Below are 23,509 nucleotides of genomic sequence, written 5' to 3' on the forward strand. Positions count from 1 at the left end.
TGAGAACCAAAAGCTAACCTTTCTAACACCTTACCTTCGCTAATGATTCCATTTTGGTCTCTGTCTACATCGAATCGGACACTCTCTTTCATTGATTGAAACGAAACACCACTTGTTGTTCGAATGATGCCACCCCATCTCATATCAATTTCATATCCATTGGAAACGAAATACGCCAACGCCAACGAAATCCCAACCATGGAACAAATAGCTGTCATCCTCTTATCGTTCGTCCTTGCAGCTGGGTTCCTACTGGTGATTCTAAGTTGTGCTTTATGGGCAAATTGGTTACCTCTCTTAGTCGGTGAGTTTATCTTCCATTATCACAAATCGCCCTATTCTTTCAATTGCCATAATGGCAATTCTCATATCCGTGTACCAAATGTCAAAAGCTAACTATTGTTGAAATATATCGATACACGCAGCCCTCACATTTATCCTCGCTCCTGTACCCAATTCAATCTGCTCCAGATGCGCTAGAGCAGATGATCTAAGCCCTGAATACAATTCAGCTTATGTCGATTTTGGTAGATTCTTGACTGGGATGCTTGTTGTCAGTATACTTTCATCCTACACACATACAATCCCTCGTATACTGATCGATGTGAAAAATAAAATAAACTGTAGACAACCGGACTTTCATTACCTGTCCTCTTGGCACATTCGAAATTGATCCAACCTGCAGCATGTTGGATGTCGATTGCAGGAGGTGGTTTAGTCTATGGCACAATCTTAGTTTATTCAGGTTGGTTCGGTGGCAGTTCAGATGATGAAGGTTGGTAGAGGTAGAGCGAATAGATTGAGTTTTCATCAGTGGTCCAAGTCGAGTCAATTCAACTGCAACCACCAGGTGAAGAGAGTGCAGTGTAGTAACATAGTGTCAAGGTTGAACAAATATGACATTGATTGTAGAGAAGACTGAACAGTGAAACTACATGAAAGAAGGCGGTTTTGTATGCATCAAAAGTACCAATCTACCCTAATTCAAGTGACATCTACGCATCAGTATGTGCAAGACTACTACTTTGTTCACTCTGACACTATAGACCCAGGACGAGCACCAGACTAGTAGTACTGTGATCATTCATATGATTATTAGGTGAGAAAATAGCCCCGCAGCGCCACCCCCTTGGAAAACCCCTCGTGACAGAACTTTGCAATGTTTACAAGCTAGACTTGAAATAAAATAGCAAGATGCTGTGAACGACTTCCTCGTAGTATCTGAATAATACCCTTCACATCGCATGGCATCATATCCCATTCTTTACGCATTCAAGGTGCATATACATATAGCAGTAGTCGTAGTTAAGCGTAGAACCATTCTGTTTTTCCCTCCTTTTGACCCGACTGATATTTTCAAACTGCGAATTGGAAACCCTTAAAAAAGCTTTGTTATTCTTTTTCAAACTAGTTAATTTCAACATCGCCTCAATTTATGTCAACATCCCATCTTCAACCGTTTCTTCAAGCTTCCACCCTTAACGTTATAATCTCACAAGTCAATCCGACATTCACATTTGATCAACCTATCACCGTCCTATACCGCCGACATCACATCACAACACAACGCACCGCATCGCATCGCATCTCAGAATCATCATAGTCAAAAACATCAGACGTTCTCTGTATACCTGTACCCAAATAATATCACTAATCCCATTGTCATTCATCATCATCGGTTGTGATCAACAGAGATGGTCAATGCACAACATTTCATAACTGTTCTGACACTACTTTCATTATCAATTGCTACCTTACCTCCAGCTCATGGTTCCATACACGATCAGTCGACTAGAAGAGATCAAGGGACAAATAAGCAAAGGTCGATATTACCTAAACCGAAAAAGAGGCTTGGCGTAGCCAGTGCGAATGCTCATGCTTTGAGACGAGGTCCAACTCTACAGGTTGATGGAGTAGTGGAACTAGATGTTCATTCTAGCTTTTCATCGTCTTCAAGTCAAGTGAATAAGAGAGGTGTTATAAATGGAACTCAAGTTAACCTTGGTACATCCCAAAAGTGAGTTTAGACTTCTTTAATTGACGAAAGGACCATACAATTCCTTGCTCGGTGCAGTCCCACTGAAGGGTGTTATCCTGACTTTTTTTTTCAATCTCAAAGCACATTCGTCGTACCTGTATCGATAGGATCACCACCTTCAACTTATCCGCTACAACTCGATTTAGCTTCATCAGATCTACTTGTAGCTTCAACTTTATGTTCGACATCTTCATGTCCCGCTTCTCTAGGACCAAACGTAAACGCATACTATGACGTTTCGAAAGGATCAAGTGGATTTCAAGAAGTGAATGATAATCAAACTTATTGGAATACGAGTTATGCAGATGGAACTGTTGCTAGTGGAATTATAGCCAGAGAAACTGTTACTTTGGGTGAAGTAATGTTACAGGGTCAGATTATGGGTTAGTACTGAATTTACCAGATCTCCTTTCCTTCCTTTACTTTCCTTTACTTTCAGTAGAACCTGTTAATTAAGCTAATTGATTCCCTTCATCCATATCAGGCTTCATCAATTCCACCAATCTCACTCTGTCTCAGCAAAAAATATCTGGTATATTAGGCTTGGGATTTCCTAGATTATCATCTCTTTCTCATATTTTTCTTGAGGAGGCGCAAAATACATCTACAACACCTACATCAAACTCTACATCCAGCATCTCCTCATCGTCCTTTTCTCCCGCCAGCATATCCGCTTCCTCCTCTTCCGTCGCTGCTTCAGCGCAAGCATCGTCTCCAACATACCTACCACCACTTCTCGAAAATCTAGTCAGAACACCCCATCTACCTTATCCGGTATTTGCGCTTGCACTTGCTCCTCCACCAACATCCAATGCAACGTCAACATCTACCGCGTCTTCCATAGCAGCATCTTCGACGGGAACAGCTCGATATCAAAGTAAGATTGGCTCGCTTACCCTAGGTGGGATATCGAATTCGTATGTCTCCAATAAAACTGGGTCAGGAAGAACTATAGATGATATTGAATGGCACGATATCGTACCGTTTGGAAGAGCAAGATCATTCTCGAATGATTCATCTGGTGCCTTGTCACGAACCACTTCGACCACCTCATCATCGTTAGCATCTGAAACAGCTTCAACCTCTGCGAGCAATTCACAGAGAAGAAGAAGAAGTGATGAGTCTCAGATCGATGAATTACCTACTACATTGGACGAACTGAGTGAAGAAGAATACTTGTTCTGGGCACTGGAATTGCACAATCTATCTTTGAACGGAACTGACATTCCATTAAATTCGTCTTATTCCGATATTGGATTACCTTCAATAGCTCTATTAGATGCTGGATTTAATGGCATTTATGGTCCACAACAGGATGTCATTGAATTATTCGATAAAATAACGGATGCGAGATTAGTAGCTGAAGGTAGATGGGTAGTTCCTTGTAATACTAAAATGACAATTGGATTTTCCTTTGGGTGAGTGATTTTTTTGTCTTGTTCAATGGAGCAGTAAATGCACCTGTCCATGAAGGACAACTTTTGGGTAGGATCCACCGGCAGAGGATGCACGTGCTGATACAGTCACTACCTTAGCGGTCGATATATCCAGCTTCAGCCTTCGGACTGGATATCCGCTCAGATCGATCAATCCTCGTTCTGTCTCGCTTGGCCGATGGCTGCTGCTTCAACAGGTGATGGAATAGACTGGCAATTAGGCACTCCTTTCTTGAAAAAGGTTTATAGTATATTTAGGTGAGCCGAGAACGTTTCCTGCTACTTTTTGAAAAAGCTGTTCTGATTACTGATTGATGACCTTCAGTTATGGAATAAACGGTGTTCAAGCTCCTTTAGTCGGATTCCTGCCTCTTGAAGATATCAGCACAGGAACGTCAAACTCCACTTCTTCCTCCACGTCTTCATCAGGTGTAACGACTTCATCCACAAACCCAAATTCGCCAATCCCGACAACTATTGAAGATCTCTCATTGACTGCGACCGTAACGACATTATTACCAAATGCAATCTTACCCGATCCAACATATACAACGCCGACATATGTATATTCGGCCTCTCCAACATTGCTACAACCTGGAATTACGCAATTCATGGGTTTAGCGAATAGTTCAGCATATTCAGTGGAACAAGTTCCAGTGATAAGTCTGGATAGTGCGGCCACCTCTAGAATAGCAAGTATGGCAGGAGGTGAAAGCGGTGGAGGAACAGCTGCTACTGGTGGAAGTACCAGTTCTGGCATGCGAATATCTTCGAATTTGATTGGAACGATGGTGGGTTTGGCAATAGGATTTATAGGAATTTTCAATGGGTTGAACATGGATATGTCAATTTGATGGGAAAAAAGGAAGAAGAGAAGAAAGTTGTTGGAGGTCTCTTGGGTTCAAATTTGATCTTGTTTATCAAATATTGTATCATTAATCAACCGCATTTCATTTGCATTGGACACTCATCTCAATAGTTAATTCAAAACTTGATGTATCATGTACTACTTGGCAGTGGAGCACCATGCGAACCGCAGCTTCAGCTATATAAGCTGGTAAGCTGTGGCAGTTCACATGGCATGTGGTAAATGCATATATAGAAAAGACGCAAGATGCAAGGTATACTTTGTAGGTCGTCTCTAAAATGAAAAGATTCCCCCTCTTCATCACTTATCATTCAGCATTCAAATGGTTTTGTACGGATGTCACTCGTCTAATGATTGAACGCAGTGTACTACTATTCCTTCCAGTCTCACTGTGTACCCTCAAAGTGATTCCCTACTTATCTCATGATGATCCGTTGGTTCTTGGTTCTTCACTTATACCTAAAGAAGAGGCTATATCTTCACAGACCATGATGACTGCACCATGAGGCTCGACTTTCGAATAATAGTTTTCTTCGCTGCGGAATATTACGATAGGTGATCAGTATCAAGGCAAAATAAAGATCCAACCCATCGTTTACACCACCCCTTTCAGGTCTGCATTCCTCCTCACCCATGGCATGACCGCTTTCATCGTCGCAACAGCCTCCCTCTCCCAGATTAACAAAAACAAACAGAAATAGTAAACTCACATTCCGGTTTCCTTGAAACCTAATCTTTGATAAAACCTCTTGGCATCTTCGTTACCCACTTGAACATGAGCTAGTGCTCTATTGACTTTAGCTCTGGGAGGCGCTACAGTCAATGATCCTCTGGTATTGGTTTTGTTATCTGATGGAATGGGTGGTGGGGGAGTCGTGGGATGTAAAGCTGCTTTGAGAGAAGATACTAGAAGTGATGTTCCTAAATTTAATGATCGATAAGGTGCGAGAATACTGAAAGAATAGATAAATTGCAAATGTCCCCCGGGTATCGTAGTCGATAATCAGCTGCAATGTTCATCTTGTTTCTGTCGAGAAGCTATATACTTACGCAAGTGTCAAAATCACCAAAGTAGGGGGTTCCTTTGATCCTTTAGATAGATGATCAAATCTACAGCATATAGCACCGACTGGTATATCCGCGTAATAGACTGTGTGTAGCGCGATTCAAGTCAGTACAACTCAGAGCTACATATGCAAGACAACATGCTGGACAGTTGTTCTTCCGGTACGGTAAAGTGTCCCTCGTCCAACGTGTGAAAGAGGTGAGGAACTTGACCTGTGACCGGTCGTTCGAGGTCGAAGCAAAGGACAAGGAATATCTCTCTTAAGATCGTCTATCACTCACTCAACTTGTTCACATCGTCCAATAAAGGATCTCTAACCTCCTTATAGAATTTATCAGAGTATACAATTGGTATAACGACACTATTGATTCTCCTCAAAGTACCGGACTTTATGAACCCAAATGCAACGATATCATCAGCTTTCTATCCTCACTAGACCTGATCATTCCTTCGTTGTCGCCCGATAGGGCATGCATACGATAGGATACTCAGATGTAGTATTATAATGACTCACATTGTTAACGGTTAAACTCGTCAAAGTGACTTTCACACCAGGTTTAACATCTTTTTTCCCTTTGGTACCATTTGACAAGTTCAATGTTGTATGTTCACCTTTTAATTCCGATAGATCAATTGGAGCAGATACAGTTCCAGCTGTACTGTATGTCGGCGTCGGTGTCGGTGTCTTGGTCATCGCTAATTGAGTTTTTGCTTAGTCGTCAAGACGGAAGATAGTCAAAGAAATGGATGGCTTTTTACGCTTTACACTCGAGCTAACTCATCTTTTTCAAGGTTGAAAATGCTCACTTCACATGTGGTGATGTCATCATTTTTCTTTCCGCTTTGAGATTTCTTCGATTTTGTCATTTTGTTTGACAAGGGGAGTTCGAACAAGGCTTCTCTCCAAACGATGATCTTGAACTACAGCATTGAACTAAAGACTCCTGTGCTTGCGACTATAAGATGAGCTCGTTCAGGATGGAAGGTGAGCGCGCAGTCACCCAGATTCATGCGGGATGGGAGCTGACAAGTAGTGCTTTTATAGGAATACTATCTCCTCTTGTGTTCTCTGTTCTGGCTTTCGCTCTAGGGTATCAAGCACATTCTTTCTTTGCCGGTCCTAATCCTTCATTACTCACACCAACAGATTCTGCGTCATCATCAACATTATCTCCGAAATCAAAGTCAAAATCAAGATCAAAGCTATCATCTAATGCAAACCCGCCTTCGATTGGATCTGGATCTGGATCTGGATCAGGATCAAGTTCAGGTACAGATAGTGAATCTGATGCAGAAGATACGGCAGCTGCCTTATCATCCGATTTGACTTCTGCAAAATTCAGCTCAGGAGAAGAAATGAAATTGGTTTTAGTCGTGAATGATGAATTGAAAATGACCAAAGGAAAAGTCGCAGCTCAAGCTGGACACGCTACGTTAGCTTGTGCAATAACTCTTAAAGAAGCTAATCCTAGAGTGAGTGATCCGTTCTTCAGCTTGAACACAAGGACACCAAATGATCACTCATCATTGTTTGCTGATCTTAATTCAACTTTACAGTTGTTCAGAGCATGGCAAAACCAAGGGTGAGTTCTGGTTCCACTGAAAAATCAAATCAGTAATCAGTCCCATCGCCTCGTTCGAGCTCATTGGTATACTCACGACAGAAAGCTGACTTATTATTGAACTCCAGTCAACCCAAAATCGCCCTTCGCTGCGCCAATACTGAAGAGCTCGAGATTTTAGCTGCTCAAGCTAGAAGTCTCAATCTTTGCGCTCGAACCATTAGAGATGCGTGAGTTCACAGTCGGTTGGATATGAAAGCGATAAAAGACGAGAAACAATTAGCTGACCAGTGTGTAATTCAGAGGAAGAACCCAAGTGGCTCCCGGGAGCAAAACTATCGTTGGTATCGGACCGTAAGCCTATTTTATCCCTTTTAATGCAGTTTGCCGAGAGCATTACTGATACTTGACGCATAGCGGTCCTGCAAGACTCATAAATACTGTCACTGGGAAACTCAAGCTCCTTTAGATGATAAAATTGTGCCCATGCATATTGACTCGCATGAAACCCGCGTACCCCATCTTGGACAAGCTTTACGGTTTGACATATGCATCAATATCCATCAGTCACTAATTTAGGTTTTCCTTATCCCAACACCGACAGAGGAAGCATCTTCGGCTCATGCATCGTTATACTTTTGGTGGTAGTGAAAGCCATTCCAGCCGCCATAGAGTTGAATCTTCCAAAGCCGGAGTTCTGCAAATGCAAGGAAAAAGCGATACGTGAGCTAGATACAACAGCGAGCAACGTAAACTTACCTTGAATCCACCGTGTGGTAAAGCTGGTTCGTCATGTACGCTGGTACTGTTGATGTGAACAGCACCACATTCGATTCTTTGTGCGACATCCAACGCTTGCTTGTAATCTCTTGTCCAAATACTTGCGCTGAGCCCGACATCAGAGTCATTCGCAATCCTTATAGCATCTTCTACATCTTTCGCTCGAATGACAATCAAAGATGGGCCGAAGGTTTCTTCAGTGTAGATCTGTTGCTCGGAAGTCACACGATCAAGTATGATGGGGGTATATCCTATGGCATCATGATCTGAGGAAGGTCGTTTTTGAATGCTGATAGCATGCCCCAAGGGAACGGCACCCTAAACGAATCCCACAGTTTGGTCAGCATACTAGACATCCTTACCGTTAAGGTTATGGGCAAAAGCTAGCTCACCTTTTTGACGGCATCCTCAACTAAGTGCACCATCTTATCTACACCACCTTGGGTAGCAAGGCCCATCTTGCCTATATGAGGGAAGTTGTCTGTAATCGCACAGGTTCAATGACGCAACGTCGGAGTCGTATAGAGGAACGAATTACCTTTTACAATACTCTCCAACTCTTTGATCAATTCGTCCGCTGCTTCTTTGACAACTACAATCCGTGAAGTACTCATGCAGATTTGTCCCGAATGGACCAAGCCTCCAAATACGATATTATTCGCCGCCAATCTTAAATCTGCACTCGCAAATACAAGAGCAGGGGCATTACCTCCCAACTCGAGAATTGCAGGTTTGACATATTTACCAGCCAAACTACCGATTATAGATCCAACTCTTGTCGAGCCCGTGAAATTGACAAGCTGATCAAACGAATGTTGCATGTCAGCATTTCTATCACGCACATGGTCTTCCGGAATACATAAACGATACCGAGCTTACACGGATATCAGGATGAGCTAAGACTTGTTCAGTGAGCTTTGGCTCTGTACCTGGGGCGAAATGAATCATCTGCAAAGCACCTGGGGGAACCTACTCGTACATCAGCATCCATGGTCTCTGTTTATCGAATGCAGTGCAAAAGCTGTTTGATTTACTCCAGCATCCCACATGACTTTGCACAATCCCATGTGTAGAGAAGGTACGGTAGGGTTGGCTTTCCATACAACAGTGTTCCCGCATGCCAGGGCATAACAGAAAGTTCGTATAGCAAGAATAGATCCCATATTGAAAGGACTGATCAGTATGGGTGAGCAAATAACAGTCAAGATGAGGCGTCTTTTATCCCCTTACCTCATGCTGAAAATAACGCCGTATGGAACCCTTGTTACGAGACTTAGAGTTCCTTCCAGAACAGGAGGGATCTCGCCCTGTAAGAAGTGTTCTAGGTCAATATCGATTTCATTACACTATACCAGCGGATGTTCGGACTGACCTTTATCTCGGTAGCTCTGTGGACAAAACCGGTTAGAATTTGTCTGAGCCATATGTACTCACATAGTAGCTGCACTTCTCAAGTGTTCGGCAGCCATACCATTATCAAACTCAGTTATCATTTCTGAAACGTGCGTATCATGTCGGTATGATTCTTCTAATTCCTTCTTTCTCTCCTGAAGCAGTTCTGCAGCCTAGGATGTCTAGTGTCAGATGCTTGCGGTCACACACAATAGATGGATCCTCGGAAGCATTTCAGTAACCTACCTTCCATAAAATGTCGCGTCGCTTGAACGCAGGAATTTTCGACCAGCTTGAGAACGCTTCTTTTGCGCCGGCTATAGCTTTACCTCTAAGCTTACACGTATCCAGGTCAGCCTCTCTGTTCCCTGTATGGTGCCAGCTTGGTCACTCCAAGGGCTCACACTGTCTCTTCATTCGCACCTTGAACCAAGCTGGTTTGTTTTCCGTGTTCTGGATGATAGACTTTGAATGTGTCATCTTGTGATTCATGAAGTACTTCTTTTCCGTCGATCAGAAGAGGAATTGTGTTTATGATTATAGCCTCGGTACAGGAAGATCCATTCAACGTCTTTCCAGATTTAGCTTTGACTTGACTAAACATGGCGACTTTGTGATGTTGCTTTCCAGACCATCAGTATTTCAGTTTGTCACCCGCAATATATACAGTGTGCGACATTGTATCAACCTCCGCGGGATTTTCTAATCTCAATTACATATATATCTTCCACTTTATCCGTCATCGATATCCCGTTAGAATCTAGAGTTCCTATTGATGCTCGGAAAATGCGAGCTCTGCATGCATCTAGATTGAATGCGGCAACAACAACCCGTTTACGATAAAGAAAGATATCATGGCGCTCACGCTCTCGGGTCCGTCGTCCGTCGGGTTCCGCCGGCGATACAGACCGTTTCATTCTTTAGTAATTATGTCGATCTTGATTATCCATCAGATGCATTTATACGTTTTTGTTCCAAATTGAGCTTCTTCTGATAGAGTGATTAATTCCCTTGCATTACAATGACCTCACCAGAATGTAAAACCGCTGTATACTCCACTGTGGATAACGTGGATATCGCGCTGGACTTCACTCTACCTTCAGCCGCTGGACCCAATCACAGAGTTCCAATTCTCCTCTGGTTTCATGGTGGTGGTAAGTGATGCGATGAGATGATGCATCGGTGTTAAAAGCTGGTATCACACAAGGTCTCCTACAGGGTACTCGAAAAGGTATGGATCAAAAAACCGAGGACATGCGAAGAGGATTTCTTGTTGACATTTGCTTCAGGTATTTGGCCACACCTTCGTAATGCACCAGAAAAGCATGGATTGTGTCTTGTCTCAGCAGATTATCGACTAGCTCCTCAAACTAGACTTCCTGGAATCATGGCTGACCTGGTATCCATCATGGCCTATCTGAGATCACCTGCTTTCTCATCTATCACCGGCGATTCTGTCGATCAGTCAAAGATCATCGTAAGCGGAGGATCTGCAGGTGGATGGCTAGCACTTTTGATAGGTTCCGGTGTTGGATTTAGGGCTTGTGGTTTACAGCCACCAGAAAAGCCATTGGCGATTGCCCCAATCTATCCTATAACTGATCTGTTAAACCCTTTCTGGATCACAAAACAGCATCGTCAGTTTCATTCCTTCTATGAGCCACTTTTCGTCTGACTGACTTTGTGAATCATAGCGGTCTCATATTATCCTAGAATCATTGATCGTTCCGAACTTGAGCCATATCTGGATCCACATGCGGAAGTTACCAGCTTTTCTACCCTTGATAGCCCGAGAGCAAAATTCTATCATTACATGGTACGTACGACTCCCGCTTTCAGAAAAGCCAGGATTGTATGCTAACTCTCTACTGTGACCTCAGGTCCAAGAGTAAGTTCGTGTTCTTGTACTAGGACTGACGGTTCAAGGGGAATTCTGCAGGATCTTCTCCTAGAGAGTACAGGTATAGATCCCAAAGAGTTCGGCATCGCTCCAGCTATCGCTTCTGAAGAGTACACTATCCCACCGATGTATATCGTTCATGGCTCGTGAGTAGTCATAGACATACATACAAACCCACATTTATCGACCGAACCGAACTGAAGGATCCAATGCATCTAGTATCGATGACAAGGTACCAATCCAGCAGTCAATCGATGTCGTAAACGCATGCGAATCTCGCGGTCTGCCTGTAACTTTTGATAATATCGACGGTGCAGATCACCTTTTCGACATGGATGAGAAATACACAATGGATAACATGTACAGCTTCATAGACTCTGTAATCAAAGGCTGATGAATTTCAGAAGCTTCACGATGTATCGTTTGGTGGCAACGGGACGTGATTTACGATGAAGAGTATGAACTTACATGGCTCTTTCCCTACAAAAATTCTCTCCGCATACCCCCTTTCCTCTTCTTGCAATACACGTATCACAATGTGATAGGAACACAATGTTTGCGAGCTTTCAGCATATGCAATCAGATTGAGACCTGATGTCGGTCACAAAAAGGTGTCTCAATGCATAATCAGACTACACATCTACATGGCATGCTATGCAGTGTCAGGTTTTACAAAGAGAATGCCGGTGCCTCCTTGGCGACGTGAGTAGCCATGTTGTAGTCATTCATCTCGTTAACCTATTTCCGAGATATATTAGCACGTGTGTTATTTGACCTGAAAAGACTCACGGTGAGCTTGTTTTCCAATGCTGCGAGAGCTTTCTCTGGAGCACTGAGTGACGAGAAGCCTATACGCTCATTCAAATTTTCGGTCGCGCGCGCAGATGCTGCTTGGACTCGAGTTGCTCTGGGCTTGCGAATAGCTTCGTATAACTCGAGACCTTTTCGAACGTCCCTAGTGAAATGGTAATTTTTTGAAAAGATTAGACCTAGAGCTGCTGCATCCTCAATAGCCATACAAGCGCCCTGAGATTGACTATCACCAAGTTGATCAGTAGAGACATAAGTTGAAGTGAAGGATCACGTCACTCACTGAGGCATCATTGGATGTGCTGCATCCCCCAAAACCCCTACACGACCTCTGGTCCAGTGCTGTGAACAGATAGTCAGAGAGTGTATATTGATTAGACAGATTAAAAGTCGCTCACAGAATATGGCTGGTGGACATATAGCCTCCAAGGCATACGATCAACTGAATTTTCCAACAATCCAATACATTGTGGATCAAGTCGAGAGTAATCGCCCTTGATCATCTCTTCAACGGGGACTTCGGCGAATTGGAAACCTTCTTTGGTATGATTGGTCATTTCTGTAGGCATCTGATGATCTTTGAGTATCACTTTTACGACATATTCAGTGAGTTCAGATAGCTTACGAAGCAATAGAACGAAACAATCTAAACGTCTTGATCAGTTTTCCACGTTGATAGTTAATCTGCCACTTTGTCAAACTCACTTCTTCACCTGCACAAGGACTCATGACAATCTTGTAATATTGAGACAAGCCTTCCTTGGTATATCCTCCCCAGAATTGGATAGCGGGATCAGTCGAGTCGGGCATCAGACCTAGCTTTTGGATATCTTCTCGTCTAACGTTACATCGGTAACATGTCTGATTTGCTGACTTGATATCGGGTGTTACACCGATCAAACCTCGAATAGCAGACTATACCCATACAAAGTAAAGTTTAGTCAGCTCACATGGGATTGGCTGCTTCTATCCACTCACCCGGATACCATCTGCACCAATGATGAGATCGGCACTTATGGTCTCTCCGTTGGCGAAGGTGACAGTTCCAGCCTCTGCATCACAAGCAGTTGCAATATGATCGATGACGACTGAACATGGAATACCTTCACCCTCTTCTTGTGTAGCAGTCTGCATCAACATTTCGTGCATATCCACTCTGCAAACGTTAGCGTTCTTCTTGAACCATTCACGGCTCACCGATGGAACATGTAATAAGGCTGGGTTCATTTTGTTAGTAAAAGCATACAGTATCTGGGCTCCCAGTGGAACTCACGATTCCCCAGGACTCCTCATACTCTTCAAGTGAATAATTATTCAGAATCTTGCCCGTGTCCCAGTCTCGCATTACAAGCTTCATTAGATGAGTGGGACGACCCGAATCGATATCCACGCCCCATTCTCGTAACCACTATCGTAGACATCAACATCTGGTCACGGATCTTGCAATGATACTTACCTTTCCACCGTTGGCTGCACAAGATATAGACGCACCGACTTCAAGCCTGAAATCACGTCGCTCATAAATCGATACTACTCATGCGTGGTATGTAAAACCCTACTCATGGATGGCGGAAAATGTTGAACTCACCAATATGTCCAGCCCTACGGAGCGCAATAGCAGCTGCCATTCCACCTAGACCGCCGCCAATAACTGCCACACCATCTCAGCCGTTTTTTTTTTTCATTTCCATTAAGTTACATAGCACAACTCACCAGCGACCTTAAGTTGCTTGAATTCTGAATTTGTTGCGTTGACCATCGTTTGAATTGGACAAATTTGATGTCTGTTATCTATGGATCTACTACATCAAACGAGATGGTCGAGCTACTTGATAGATACAATATATATACTGTGGGTCCATAGGTGGCACTATAGATATATTACGGATCCGGCCGCATCCGTCGGGCCCGGAACCCCTTATCGTTGTTTGATCATCAAAATGCGAATAACTTTTTGGAACTTTGCTGCATTTTACATCTTCTACTTGAATCATTGATCATTCGATACTTTAGGGTTACGGTGATACATACATATCAACTGTTTACTGAAAAGAATAGCACAGCCATAGATTTGCATACACCATGGCTGCATCTTTTCTCATTCCAAAGGTTAGTTCAGTATTCCAAGGCCTGGGAATTTGCTTACATGGCTCATTGAATGCAGCCTGCACTAACGCGACCCAAAGTAGATGAGAACGGAGGATGGGAGTATTTCGGAGGGGATTTTAAGGTAAGCTTTGTCTATTGGCAAATGGGAAAAACCTCTAAAATCATTCGTAAAGACATGGTTCGTGTCTGGAGATGCGGATCATTTCACTAGTCGTCAGCTCTTCAAGGCCGGTAGTCCTCATACTGGTTCTGGACGTTTGTCCACCGCGACTCCTCCTTACCATTACCACCTGTATCAAACGGAAACCTTCCATGTGGTAAGTGTATGCTGAGATGCTGTTCGAAATTATTAGGTAGGTCAGCTGACCCTGCTTAAAAGAATTCGGGGACTTTGGCGTATTGTGTTGACGGGAAGGAAGGACTCCTTCAAGCTGGTCAATCGGTTGTGATACCACCGTTTCGTCCACACACGTTCTGGAATGAGGTGTCAGCCGGTACTGATTTGGATGTACATATAACTGTGCGCGGTGGAGATAATCCTGGATTCGACGAGACATTTGGTGAGTTTACTTATCGCCAGCATACAGTAAGAACGTATGCTGAACGGTCGAGCCGTGTCTACCCAGTCCACAACTTTTGTGAGTGCTAGAAGACTGAAAGTGACAATAAACGGCTGAGCGGCCTTATCGCAGATGGGTATTTATCTTCCCGAACTATGGCTGGCGCATCTCCGAATCCGATTCAGATGCTTCTTTTCATGTATAGCGCTGATGTCATCCTTGTTGACATTCCTTTCGGTCTGGGACGAATCGCGAACCTGGTTATTGGTAAGTTCGGCCTTCAACCCCTCGCAGTTGCTGCGATAGCTCATACACGGTCCGTATAGGGTTCCTGTTAGGAGGGATCATTTGTGGGTATCAATCGAGATACAAGGTCTTCGACAATTAGTAATGCCAGTAGCATGCATCTGCCCATGTTTCATTTTCTGTAATCTTCCTTATAATATGCACACATCCCAACCCGGTCCCTTCTATCCGACATTTCATGTGTATCCAGAAGTCATGATTGCGAACAGAGAGCGATTCTTGTGCCAGGAACAAGTGAAGTGCCTTTCATGACTGATGGCGAATGTTACGTGTCGCAAGATATACATCTAAAAGATGGTTCATCCGTACCATATCCAGGGCTCTCAATGATCAGTCTGTTCATACTGAACTCGAGTAGTCGCTCGACAGCCATCAAGAAGCAGGCAGATAGAGACATATGAAGAAACGCAAATACTTCGGATCCCGGCGCAAAGCGAACCGGAAAGTAAATATTCGATTCTATGACCGGACGAGACGGACGCGAAGTCTCCGTTGTTTTGTGATAGCATTTATGTGCGAGATAAGAGTGGCCACAATCACAGAACAGCTCATTTTCGGTGTTGACGTATAATTGAATGTCATAGCAGGATACCCAATTTATGTCTGGGTCTTCACTCTCTTGGAGATCACTTACTATAATGACTCATTCATCCGAAACGACCCTTGCGCCTGTGGACGTGCTCATCGTCGGTGGCGGTCCAATTGGCTGTCTCCTAGGCTTGCAGCTCGCCAAATTCGGTTGTCAACCTCTGGTGATCGAAAAAGATGACAAGGCGTCAGCACCAATATACGGGAGGGCGACTACGTTATGGCCCAGATCGCTTGAGATGTATGATCAATTAGGTGTGCTGGACCCCTTGCTGGAAGTAGGAGTGATTTCTAGAACAGGCTATAATTTCCGCGAGTGAGTGCGGTGACCATGACTGGGTCCTTGTGATTGTGAGCTGACCCCTCTGAAAGTGGAGTTGCTGCACCTGGTGGGCTAGTCTTTGGCTATGGTATGAATAAACATGGTGATACTGCATGTAATTTTGCGTGAGTCGTTACTCGGCCTTCGCTTGAGCGGCTGCTAAATGACGCTTTCAGCCTTCACCTTAGACAACGTTTGACCGAAAGAGCTTTTGAGAAGGTACTCGAAAATCACAAGTACCCTGTATTACATCAACATGAACTCATAAGCTTTTCTGACGATGGCACTGAGGAATATCCCATGATCTGCCGTGTAAAGAATGTGGTAGATGGGCGAGTGTATACCGTTAGATGCAAATATCTCGTAGGTGCAGATGGAGGAAAGTCTTTGGTGCGCAAAACTGCTGGTATCGTATTCAAGGGAGAAAGATCATCATCGAAATGGATCAGGATGGATGCACTAGTCAAGACCAACATGCCAAGTCCCAGGACTCTCAATTCAGTGCAGAGTGACACGCATGGACTTGTCCTCTTTTGTCCTATCGATGATGGGAAGACTCGAATTGGCTATGTATTCAATGATGATCTCAAGAAAAAGTATGGGGAGGAAAACATAACAGCAGAAGTGGCCATGCAGGTGCGTCGGTATTTTACATAACAAATTCCGGATGCTGACAAGACTGTACTGTACCTAAACGATAGGAAGCGCAAAAGGCGCTGGCTCCGTTTTCCCTCGACTTTGTATCACTAGATTGGTTCACTATTTACGTGCGTTTATCCATCTACTCCCAAGAGTACTGTATCTATCTGACCGACCGTTTCCGCTCTTTTTTAGGGTATAGGCCAATGTTTCGCTGAGAAATTCGTTCAAGATCGAGTCATTCTGGTTGGTGACGCCTGTCATACGCATTCTTCTGGATCAGCTCAAGGGCTGAATACCGGAACTCACGATGCTGTCAACCTCGCTTGGAAACTGGCCCTCGTGCTTAAAAATCTAGGTAAAGCTGAGGTTCTCCTTGATTCATACAACGAGGAAAGAAGATCAAGTGTCCAACAAGTGATCGACAATGATTCTGTGATCGCCACCCTGATTTCTGGTCACTTGCCTCCGCGGTTCCAAGGTCGAACGGAAAACCCAAGAGATTTACTTACAGAATGGTTTGACAATGCTCAGGTGCAAGCATTTACACTCGGCTTAGGGGTCGCATATGGTAAGCAACTCTGTGTCACAAACCAAGCTCCTCATCTACACACATGCTATCGTTGACGAATGTACAGATACTGTGAAAACCCCGATATCTCGGCTAACAGACGGTCCACCCTTGGCGACTGTTCGAGCCGGACAACGGGGTCCTGACGCAACAATCACTCGAATGGGAACATACGAATCTACCAGACTTCATCGGGTCTTGCATAACCAAGGAAAGTTCCACATAGTAGTTTTTGCTGGTCAGCCATCACTCACTCAACGAGGTTTGACAAATTTCCATACTGAAACAGCATCACTCGACAAAGCATTCAAGCATAGTGGGAGTGAGCTATTCACTTACACGACAATCAGCGCTGCGTCGGGCATTGGTGCCGCTGAAAGTCTGGGTCAACAGCCTTGGGGAATGACATGGTTTGACAGTACTGGTGCCGCTCACAATGCCTATGGAATAGATACAGCGACAGGTGCTGCGGTGATCCTAAGGCCAGATGGCTATATCGGTACTGTGATTGGGTTACAAGAACGTGGATCTCTGGTTGAGTATTTCAGGGGATTTACGATGTGTTAACTTTCACAGTTCGATGCATACACTTCATGAGGTCAAGGTGGCTAAAAACGATTCCAAGTCCAATTCCCCGTTATCACCTGATGCTAAGATGGGATCCAATGCTTGATCAGGTGCAAAACTAGCCAGCTCAGCGAGTCCAAATCCAAGATTTTGACGAATACTTGCGTGACCGTGAACGGCGCCTTGCCACATACCGTCCATATTGTCCCCGTCGATACCGAGGTGTTGTCCACCATGTTGCGGGGCTGAATCCCAAGGCATCGTATTCCCAGTCGAGGTGGGAGCGGGGACCGTAAACAATTCCGAAAAAGGCGGGGAACTCTACTTCGAGATCAGCACAACTCAACGAAGCATGGGGAGGGACTAACCAATACACGTCGAACCGCGCGTCTGAATAACGAATCTTCTTCAGGCGCGGTACCACCATTTGCGTGGCCGTAAAGCGTGTCATAATTACCTTCAGCAGCAAGGCTAGCCTCGGCCGCTGAGGATTCTCGTTAGTCGTACTCCAAAGTACGAATAGATTTACTTACTCAACAAGCTTTCCAGGATGACCACAGCATTTCGAGCAGCAGCACTAACTTCCCGGACAGCCCTGCGGAAATCCAAGTCATAAATTGGTTGCTGGTTGTTGTAACGATAAACGGACGTACCTGAAGAGGTCCATGGCACGGAACAGCAGAATCTTACATTCTTCTCTTCCTTCACGATCGCTGTGACAGAGTTGTATGACTGAAAAGGCATTGGTTAAGCTTGCACCAGGGAATATATGTATTGTTAACTATACTACTCACAAATAACCACAGCGGCAGCGAAGGCGTAAAAAAGAACCAACCCTGAGACATGAATTCGTCAGAATATTATTAGGCGTATGGAGTTTGACACAGGGACCTGACGACTCACAGTAATTAACGAGAGTAGGTGCTGTAATTCTCGCCGTCTCATATAATGTCAGTAGAGTACGAGCGGATCTTACACATTGTTCAGTAGATTGTCGATATTTCGGATCTTGATATCCCAGGACGAGATACGGTCGATGCAGACGCAACAATCGATTGGCCGCAATCATTCGAATCGCAATACTCTCGCTGACAATCTGTTATATGATACTAAGCATGCCGTTCGAGTGAAGCTGAATCAGATCAAGCTTACACATGGAGTATTTAGCTCAGTGGCAAGACGTTTACTGTTTTCATCGTTTTGAAAGTAAGTAGGTAGACCATCCCGCAAGGCTACAAAACGTGAATCCATACTATAGTATACCTCCTGAAGTCAGCTATGCATATTTGAGCTTTGGCTAATGTGACATACCGCGTGAGGAAAGCGTAGTCGGCTGGTTGGTTTTTCACCAGATGATCGATATGCTCCTTGTCTATTGATACCATGAGTATGAGCAGGTAATCATCTGGTCAAGAAGCACAGTAAACTTACACAAGACCAGGAATCGCAATCTGAAGATGGTGTAGCTGGCAGTCGTATATTGCTATAATGAGAGGAAGTCAGTAGAGCCAAGAGTTGAGTGAGATCGTGGAGCAACTTGCCGACAACGGTAGAGGTGACAAGGACGTGTGTGCTGTGAGATCGGCTGTATTGATGTTGGCTGGGAAACTTGTGAGGTTCTGCCTTGAGTGCACACAATCTATGATGATAAGATCAGTATCATTGGATATGAACTACAGACGAATGATCCTCACACGTCATTCCGTGTGATAAAGCGTGTGACCAATCCAAGAAGACTATGTTCCACCAAACATGACGTCCAATCTCTCGATGCAATGCGTTTTGCCAGGGCTTGGGCCACTTTGTTGTCGAACCTTGATCTTCGCGCCCTAATCGATGCAGACCCAGATTTTGGGCTATCTTGACTGCCGACCCGATCAGCGCCCAATGGGAATCCGCCGCATCATCGGCGTCATCTGTTCCAAGTCAGCGAGATTCCTCTATGTTCACACCTACATTGATATCCCCCTTGTAAGCTTTTTTGTGTCAGCACGACTTCAAGATCAAATGATGCTATCGGCTGTCTGAAGCAGATGCACTCACATGATACATTGGAGGTGCTCAATACTATGACGAGAGAGAAAGCTAGAAGCGAAGAGGACGTCCTACAATTACAGGTCTGGTCAGATAAGATACTTACTCACTGAGAGTCTACTCACTTGAGAAGCAAGAAACAATCCTCTAGCTATCTCTTGCCATTGATCACCTCTGATTCCAAGGATTTGACGTTCTGAATTTGCCAAAAGATGTACCGAGAGGCATAAGACCATCAAGTGTACAGTCAACCACTCTGGCCGCACCTCAGCTGACATCCTCTCTTTACTTAGACTAGCAAATCGGTTAAACTGCAAAAGTTAGTATGTTTCCCCTATTTACAGAACGTACCTCCTCCATGTAGGATGGAGCATGTAAGACCTATAATGACTTATTAGCGTCTGCTGTCTTCCAGAGGGAACCAACCTTAGTATTCCAATCTATATGAGTGAACTGAGACAATATCAGCATGTCAACCGCCAGATACATAATGCAGCAGCTCACGTAAAAATTGATGAGAAAGAGGCTCCGTCCAGCATCAGGAAGGATGGAGACGGCCTTGCTCACAGCCTGGTACAGCTGGTTTGAGATTTTGGGATCTTGACGTCGTCCAGCCCGTTCTTTGTTAGCTATATGTCCCATAGCGAAGTCCTCCAGTACCAGAGCAACAGAGTCCTCGGCTGCGTGTACCACACCAAAGGGTAACATGGGACTCCCAGTATTCTGATCCATAGCCTGATGCAGGTCTGAGGATAGCGAAGACTGCGCAGGTGATGTTACAGTCGAAGGAAGCGGTACATCATTTGCAGCAGATTGATTTGCCTCTAGCGGCATAGTCATGGACATGTGGGATGGTGAGAATGATGTCTGTGTCTGTGAGATGTGCCCTTGATCTTGCATATTGGACATTTGGTTTTCAAGTTGCGCGACACGAGCAGCTAGAGCTCTGAAGTCCTTCATACGCGGAAATGAGCGGTCTCTGGGATTGACAGGTTAAAGCTGAGCACTGCATATAGAGAGACTACAAGGCTTACCCGGAAGCTTGAGTCACAGCTTTTCCCTCGCAGAGATCTTCCTCACCCCGCGCAGTGCATGTTTCGCCTAGTTCGTTCATATGTTAATCCATCACATAAGAATGAAGCTGCAAGCTTACATGGTATTCGACGATTACCTATATGATTTTTATGTCAGCGACTCATCCCATTCTTGTGATGAGTTTCTCACATCTTATCTTCCGCCGCCTGCACTCAGTGCAGGATTGTTTAGACCTTCTTGAAGACAACATATGTTACTGAATTGGTTATTGCAGGATACAAACATCTTCGCATACTTTTGACACTTGTGAGGACGCGCTGCAAATGACGCCGACATTAACAAGATGACTAACGAGAGGGCTAAATAAAGCACTGACACATCGCATACATTACGAGTATCCACAACATGAGATCGAGATCAGATCAAATCACCGCTTATCAACAAAGTTCGACAAATGCCGGACGAAAACGCCGTTTTTGTCCGTGGGACCTCAATGCGTATCTCGACGGCCAACGATTCCGATGTCGCCAAGCACCCATTAATCAGTGACCCAAAAGAATGGATCCTCCAACAGAGTCGTGTATTGGAGTACAGGGATCTGGCCGAGCTTTAATGTTAACCTTATCTTTTCATCTCTGTGGAACGCCCGGTCCAGTTGGCCGTGTGCGATACGACGGCTTTACATAAGGGAATCGAGGCGAACATCTATACCAGATCTTTTGTCCACAATCACTTTTCCAATCCACAATCATGGAAAAGGCTTACCCAAATGATCCTGACAAAGTAGATACCGATTTCGACGCTCAGGTCGTTGAAGAAGTCGATAGAGGCGCAGAAAATGAAATATCACTCTAGTGAGTATACGGTAAAGCACTCTATGAATAAGCGATGCTAATTGAAGCAGTGGTGGGATATCCACTCTACCGCTTTGGAAGACATATATGGTCGTGGCAGCTCTGACTGCTCTTTTCACCTGCAACTCTGGCTCCATCCAGTCGATGAACGTTGCTATTGGTTTCATTGCAAAGGATCTTAAATTCGAAGCAGCCCAAGTTCAATGGATTCAGTCTGCTTATGAGCTCTCAAGTGGATGTCTATTGCTTCTGTTCGTTCCGTTGTCCGAGCAATTTGGCGCGCGATCCGTAGTATTGTTCGGAGGAGGTTTCTTCTGTCTTTCGGTAAGTCCCTGGATTGAATGTAGCACTTCATGACGCTAACGTGGATAGATGAACAGGCGATAGCGTGCGCCAATGCTAAAACAGCTATCCAATTCATTATTTTTCGAGCTTTGGAAGGAATCGGAATTTGTGCTGTCGTTCCGTCTGGGTTTGACGTTCTAAGTCAAATGCTGCCTCTCACTGGCGAGGCAAGTAGTCGACGAGGTATTCTCATCGCTATCTTCGCTGCTGGAGCTCCCATGGGATCAGGATTAGGAACGATTTTCGGTGGTTTACCCACTCAATATTCCGCCATAGAATGGAGAGGCATCTTCGCAGTCTACGCCGGTATATCAGGGGTGGCCACTATCGCAGCCGCTTTGACTGTACCCCCAAGTAAAACAAGCCAAGTGAAAGGTGGAGTAGAGTAAGTCTCGGCCAATTTACCTTTTTTCGATACTCTTAACTTACCAATCCGACAGTTATATCGGAGCTGCGATGGTCACTATCGCATTGACACTCATCATTTTCTGCCTTGCTCAAGGTGTGAGTGCTCAATATCCTGAAACATTACCTTACCGCGGTCTTGCTGACGATCGGAACAACAGCCGGCAGTAGGGTGGTCTACCGGATATATCATTGGTCTGCTTATAATTGGATGCATCGCTTTGATTGCTTTTGGAGTATATGAATGGTGGTTAGAGAAAAAGGACCGAACTCCGATGCTGCGAATGTCCAACTTTGCTCGAGGTCGATATGCAGTCGTCAACATTCTCGGTTTGATTGGCTTTGGAACTTTCATCACTTGGGACTACTGGGCCGGTCTCATGTACGCTCAGGTATTCGAGTATGACGCTAAAGGTATCATGTTACGATACCTACCTCAATCAATCGGTGGATTACTTGGTGGCCCTCTCGTGAGTTCGTAGCCAAAAAAAACAAGCAAAATCCAAGTCTAACGCTTTTTGTATAGACTACTCTCATGCTCCGTCGATTGTCCACCCAAGTTGTTTTCATGTTTGGCTGTGCATGTGCCACGTTTGGAGCTCTGGTCTTTGCGCTCACAAAGATCACCGATACTTATTGGAATCATGGACAGTTCATTGCATTCTATCTAGCGATAACTGGAGCTTCGTAAGTCACAGACCCTCTAGACAATCCTCATAGTATATACTCATATCTATCTCAGGGTCATCTATCAATCTGGTATGCTGTATTGTGTATCAATCGTTGTACCTTCTGAGATGAAAGCAGCTGGTGGTCTGTTCCAAGGTAAGTTTATAGCTGTTCATACTGTAGCACAGCTAACTTTCTCAGTTATGACGAGTCTTGCTTCATCCTTTGGTCTGGTGTTCTCCACCATGGTTGCCGAGGCTCATACCTCAAAGACTGAGCCAATCCGATCGTTCTCGTATGGTAAGTATCCGGGAGAGTATACCTACTGGAAAAGTGCTGACGCAGGAATTTGTCGTTCAGGATGCTGGACAGCGGTAGCATTCGGAACCTTTGCGTTTATCGCAGCAATCCCTGGTATGTGGGGCATCGGAGTGTTACACAAGACAGGTGAGACAGCGAGAGTAGATGATCTAGTAGTCCATCATCACGAGGATGATGTGATTCATCCTCATCACGTCAACGCTGTGTAGAATACTATCGATCATCGAGGACAAAGAACGAGGCGTTGAGACCAATTGTAAACGGTATACGAGATGCAGCTTGTAGCTTGTAAAATGAAAGTCAGCCTGACTATCGGGTGGTCATTGAAGAAC

General features: G+C 44.5%; 11 protein-coding genes across 11 annotated transcripts; 7 read left to right on the top strand and 4 right to left on the bottom strand.

Annotated features, from left to right (window-relative positions):
* Positions 1–126: 126 nt before the first annotated feature.
* IL334_007050 (uncharacterized protein) lies at positions 127–783 on the top strand (the record flags this gene model as incomplete). Its single annotated transcript, XM_062938744.1, has 3 exons — positions 127–304; positions 426–553; positions 628–783. 3 exons carry the CDS (start codon positions 127–129, stop codon positions 781–783), a joined length of 462 nt encoding a protein of 153 aa, XP_062794795.1.
* Positions 784–1,694: 911 nt separating this feature from the next.
* IL334_007051 (uncharacterized protein) lies at positions 1,695–4,328 on the top strand (the record flags this gene model as incomplete). The annotated part of the gene is made up of 5 exons (XM_062938745.1): positions 1,695–2,017; positions 2,120–2,421; positions 2,523–3,456; positions 3,574–3,732; positions 3,800–4,328. The coding sequence occupies 5 exons, from the start codon at positions 1,695–1,697 to the stop codon at positions 4,326–4,328; spliced, it is 2,247 nt and encodes a 748-aa protein (XP_062794796.1).
* A 435-nt stretch (positions 4,329–4,763) lies between these two features.
* IL334_007052 (uncharacterized protein) lies at positions 4,764–6,102 on the bottom strand (the record flags this gene model as incomplete). The annotated part of the gene is made up of 5 exons (XM_062938746.1): positions 4,764–4,878; positions 5,053–5,295; positions 5,393–5,492; positions 5,690–5,795; positions 5,923–6,102. The coding sequence occupies 5 exons, from the start codon at positions 6,100–6,102 to the stop codon at positions 4,764–4,766; spliced, it is 744 nt and encodes a 247-aa protein (XP_062794797.1).
* A 269-nt stretch (positions 6,103–6,371) lies between these two features.
* On the top strand, positions 6,372–7,439 carry IL334_007053 (peptidyl-tRNA hydrolase; the record flags this gene model as incomplete). The annotated part of the gene is made up of 6 exons (XM_062938747.1): positions 6,372–6,393; positions 6,454–6,881; positions 6,966–6,991; positions 7,099–7,200; positions 7,274–7,324; positions 7,388–7,439. The coding sequence occupies 6 exons, from the start codon at positions 6,372–6,374 to the stop codon at positions 7,437–7,439; spliced, it is 681 nt and encodes a 226-aa protein (XP_062794798.1).
* Positions 7,440–7,556: 117 nt separating this feature from the next.
* On the bottom strand, positions 7,557–9,746 carry IL334_007054 (uncharacterized protein; the record flags this gene model as incomplete). Its single annotated transcript, XM_062938748.1, has 11 exons — positions 7,557–7,667; positions 7,730–8,068; positions 8,143–8,231; positions 8,289–8,550; positions 8,630–8,719; positions 8,785–8,923; positions 8,981–9,057; positions 9,123–9,138; positions 9,185–9,315; positions 9,389–9,473; positions 9,547–9,746. The coding sequence occupies 11 exons, from the start codon at positions 9,744–9,746 to the stop codon at positions 7,557–7,559; spliced, it is 1,539 nt and encodes a 512-aa protein (XP_062794799.1).
* Positions 9,747–10,163: 417 nt separating this feature from the next.
* Positions 10,164–11,436, top strand: IL334_007055 (uncharacterized protein; the record flags this gene model as incomplete). The annotated part of the gene is made up of 6 exons (XM_062938749.1): positions 10,164–10,296; positions 10,350–10,373; positions 10,432–10,779; positions 10,837–10,958; positions 11,082–11,188; positions 11,262–11,436. The coding sequence occupies 6 exons, from the start codon at positions 10,164–10,166 to the stop codon at positions 11,434–11,436; spliced, it is 909 nt and encodes a 302-aa protein (XP_062794800.1).
* A 275-nt stretch (positions 11,437–11,711) lies between these two features.
* On the bottom strand, positions 11,712–13,611 carry IL334_007056 (uncharacterized protein; the record flags this gene model as incomplete). Its single annotated transcript, XM_062938750.1, has 11 exons — positions 11,712–11,780; positions 11,832–12,078; positions 12,136–12,194; positions 12,251–12,421; positions 12,478–12,498; positions 12,558–12,767; positions 12,831–13,069; positions 13,122–13,260; positions 13,309–13,382; positions 13,441–13,503; positions 13,566–13,611. The coding sequence occupies 11 exons, from the start codon at positions 13,609–13,611 to the stop codon at positions 11,712–11,714; spliced, it is 1,338 nt and encodes a 445-aa protein (XP_062794801.1).
* A 323-nt stretch (positions 13,612–13,934) lies between these two features.
* Positions 13,935–14,909, top strand: IL334_007057 (uncharacterized protein; the record flags this gene model as incomplete). The annotated part of the gene is made up of 6 exons (XM_062938751.1): positions 13,935–13,961; positions 14,017–14,082; positions 14,135–14,278; positions 14,341–14,521; positions 14,654–14,788; positions 14,848–14,909. 6 exons carry the CDS (start codon positions 13,935–13,937, stop codon positions 14,907–14,909), a joined length of 615 nt encoding a protein of 204 aa, XP_062794802.1.
* A 556-nt stretch (positions 14,910–15,465) lies between these two features.
* Positions 15,466–17,514, top strand: IL334_007058 (uncharacterized protein; the record flags this gene model as incomplete). Its single annotated transcript, XM_062938752.1, has 6 exons — positions 15,466–15,731; positions 15,788–15,862; positions 15,914–16,373; positions 16,439–16,504; positions 16,572–16,947; positions 17,015–17,514. 6 exons carry the CDS (start codon positions 15,466–15,468, stop codon positions 17,512–17,514), a joined length of 1,743 nt encoding a protein of 580 aa, XP_062794803.1.
* Positions 17,515–17,538: 24 nt separating this feature from the next.
* On the bottom strand, positions 17,539–20,833 carry IL334_007059 (uncharacterized protein; the record flags this gene model as incomplete). Its single annotated transcript, XM_062938753.1, has 18 exons — positions 17,539–17,835; positions 17,883–17,998; positions 18,048–18,109; positions 18,168–18,246; positions 18,309–18,350; positions 18,418–18,610; positions 18,667–18,766; positions 18,826–18,886; positions 18,946–18,997; positions 19,056–19,153; positions 19,209–19,430; positions 19,565–19,619; positions 19,674–19,859; positions 19,975–20,001; positions 20,053–20,527; positions 20,583–20,649; positions 20,702–20,719; positions 20,773–20,833. 18 exons carry the CDS (start codon positions 20,831–20,833, stop codon positions 17,539–17,541), a joined length of 2,211 nt encoding a protein of 736 aa, XP_062794804.1.
* A 500-nt stretch (positions 20,834–21,333) lies between these two features.
* On the top strand, positions 21,334–23,386 carry IL334_007060 (uncharacterized protein; the record flags this gene model as incomplete). The annotated part of the gene is made up of 9 exons (XM_062938754.1): positions 21,334–21,437; positions 21,488–21,761; positions 21,818–22,167; positions 22,223–22,286; positions 22,349–22,657; positions 22,714–22,874; positions 22,930–23,012; positions 23,058–23,156; positions 23,217–23,386. 9 exons carry the CDS (start codon positions 21,334–21,336, stop codon positions 23,384–23,386), a joined length of 1,614 nt encoding a protein of 537 aa, XP_062794805.1.
* Positions 23,387–23,509: the final 123 nt, after the last annotated feature.

Source organism: Kwoniella shivajii, chromosome 10 (genome assembly GCF_035658355.1).
Source record: "Kwoniella shivajii chromosome 10, complete sequence".
Lineage (NCBI taxonomy): Eukaryota > Fungi > Basidiomycota > Tremellomycetes > Tremellales > Cryptococcaceae > Kwoniella > Kwoniella shivajii.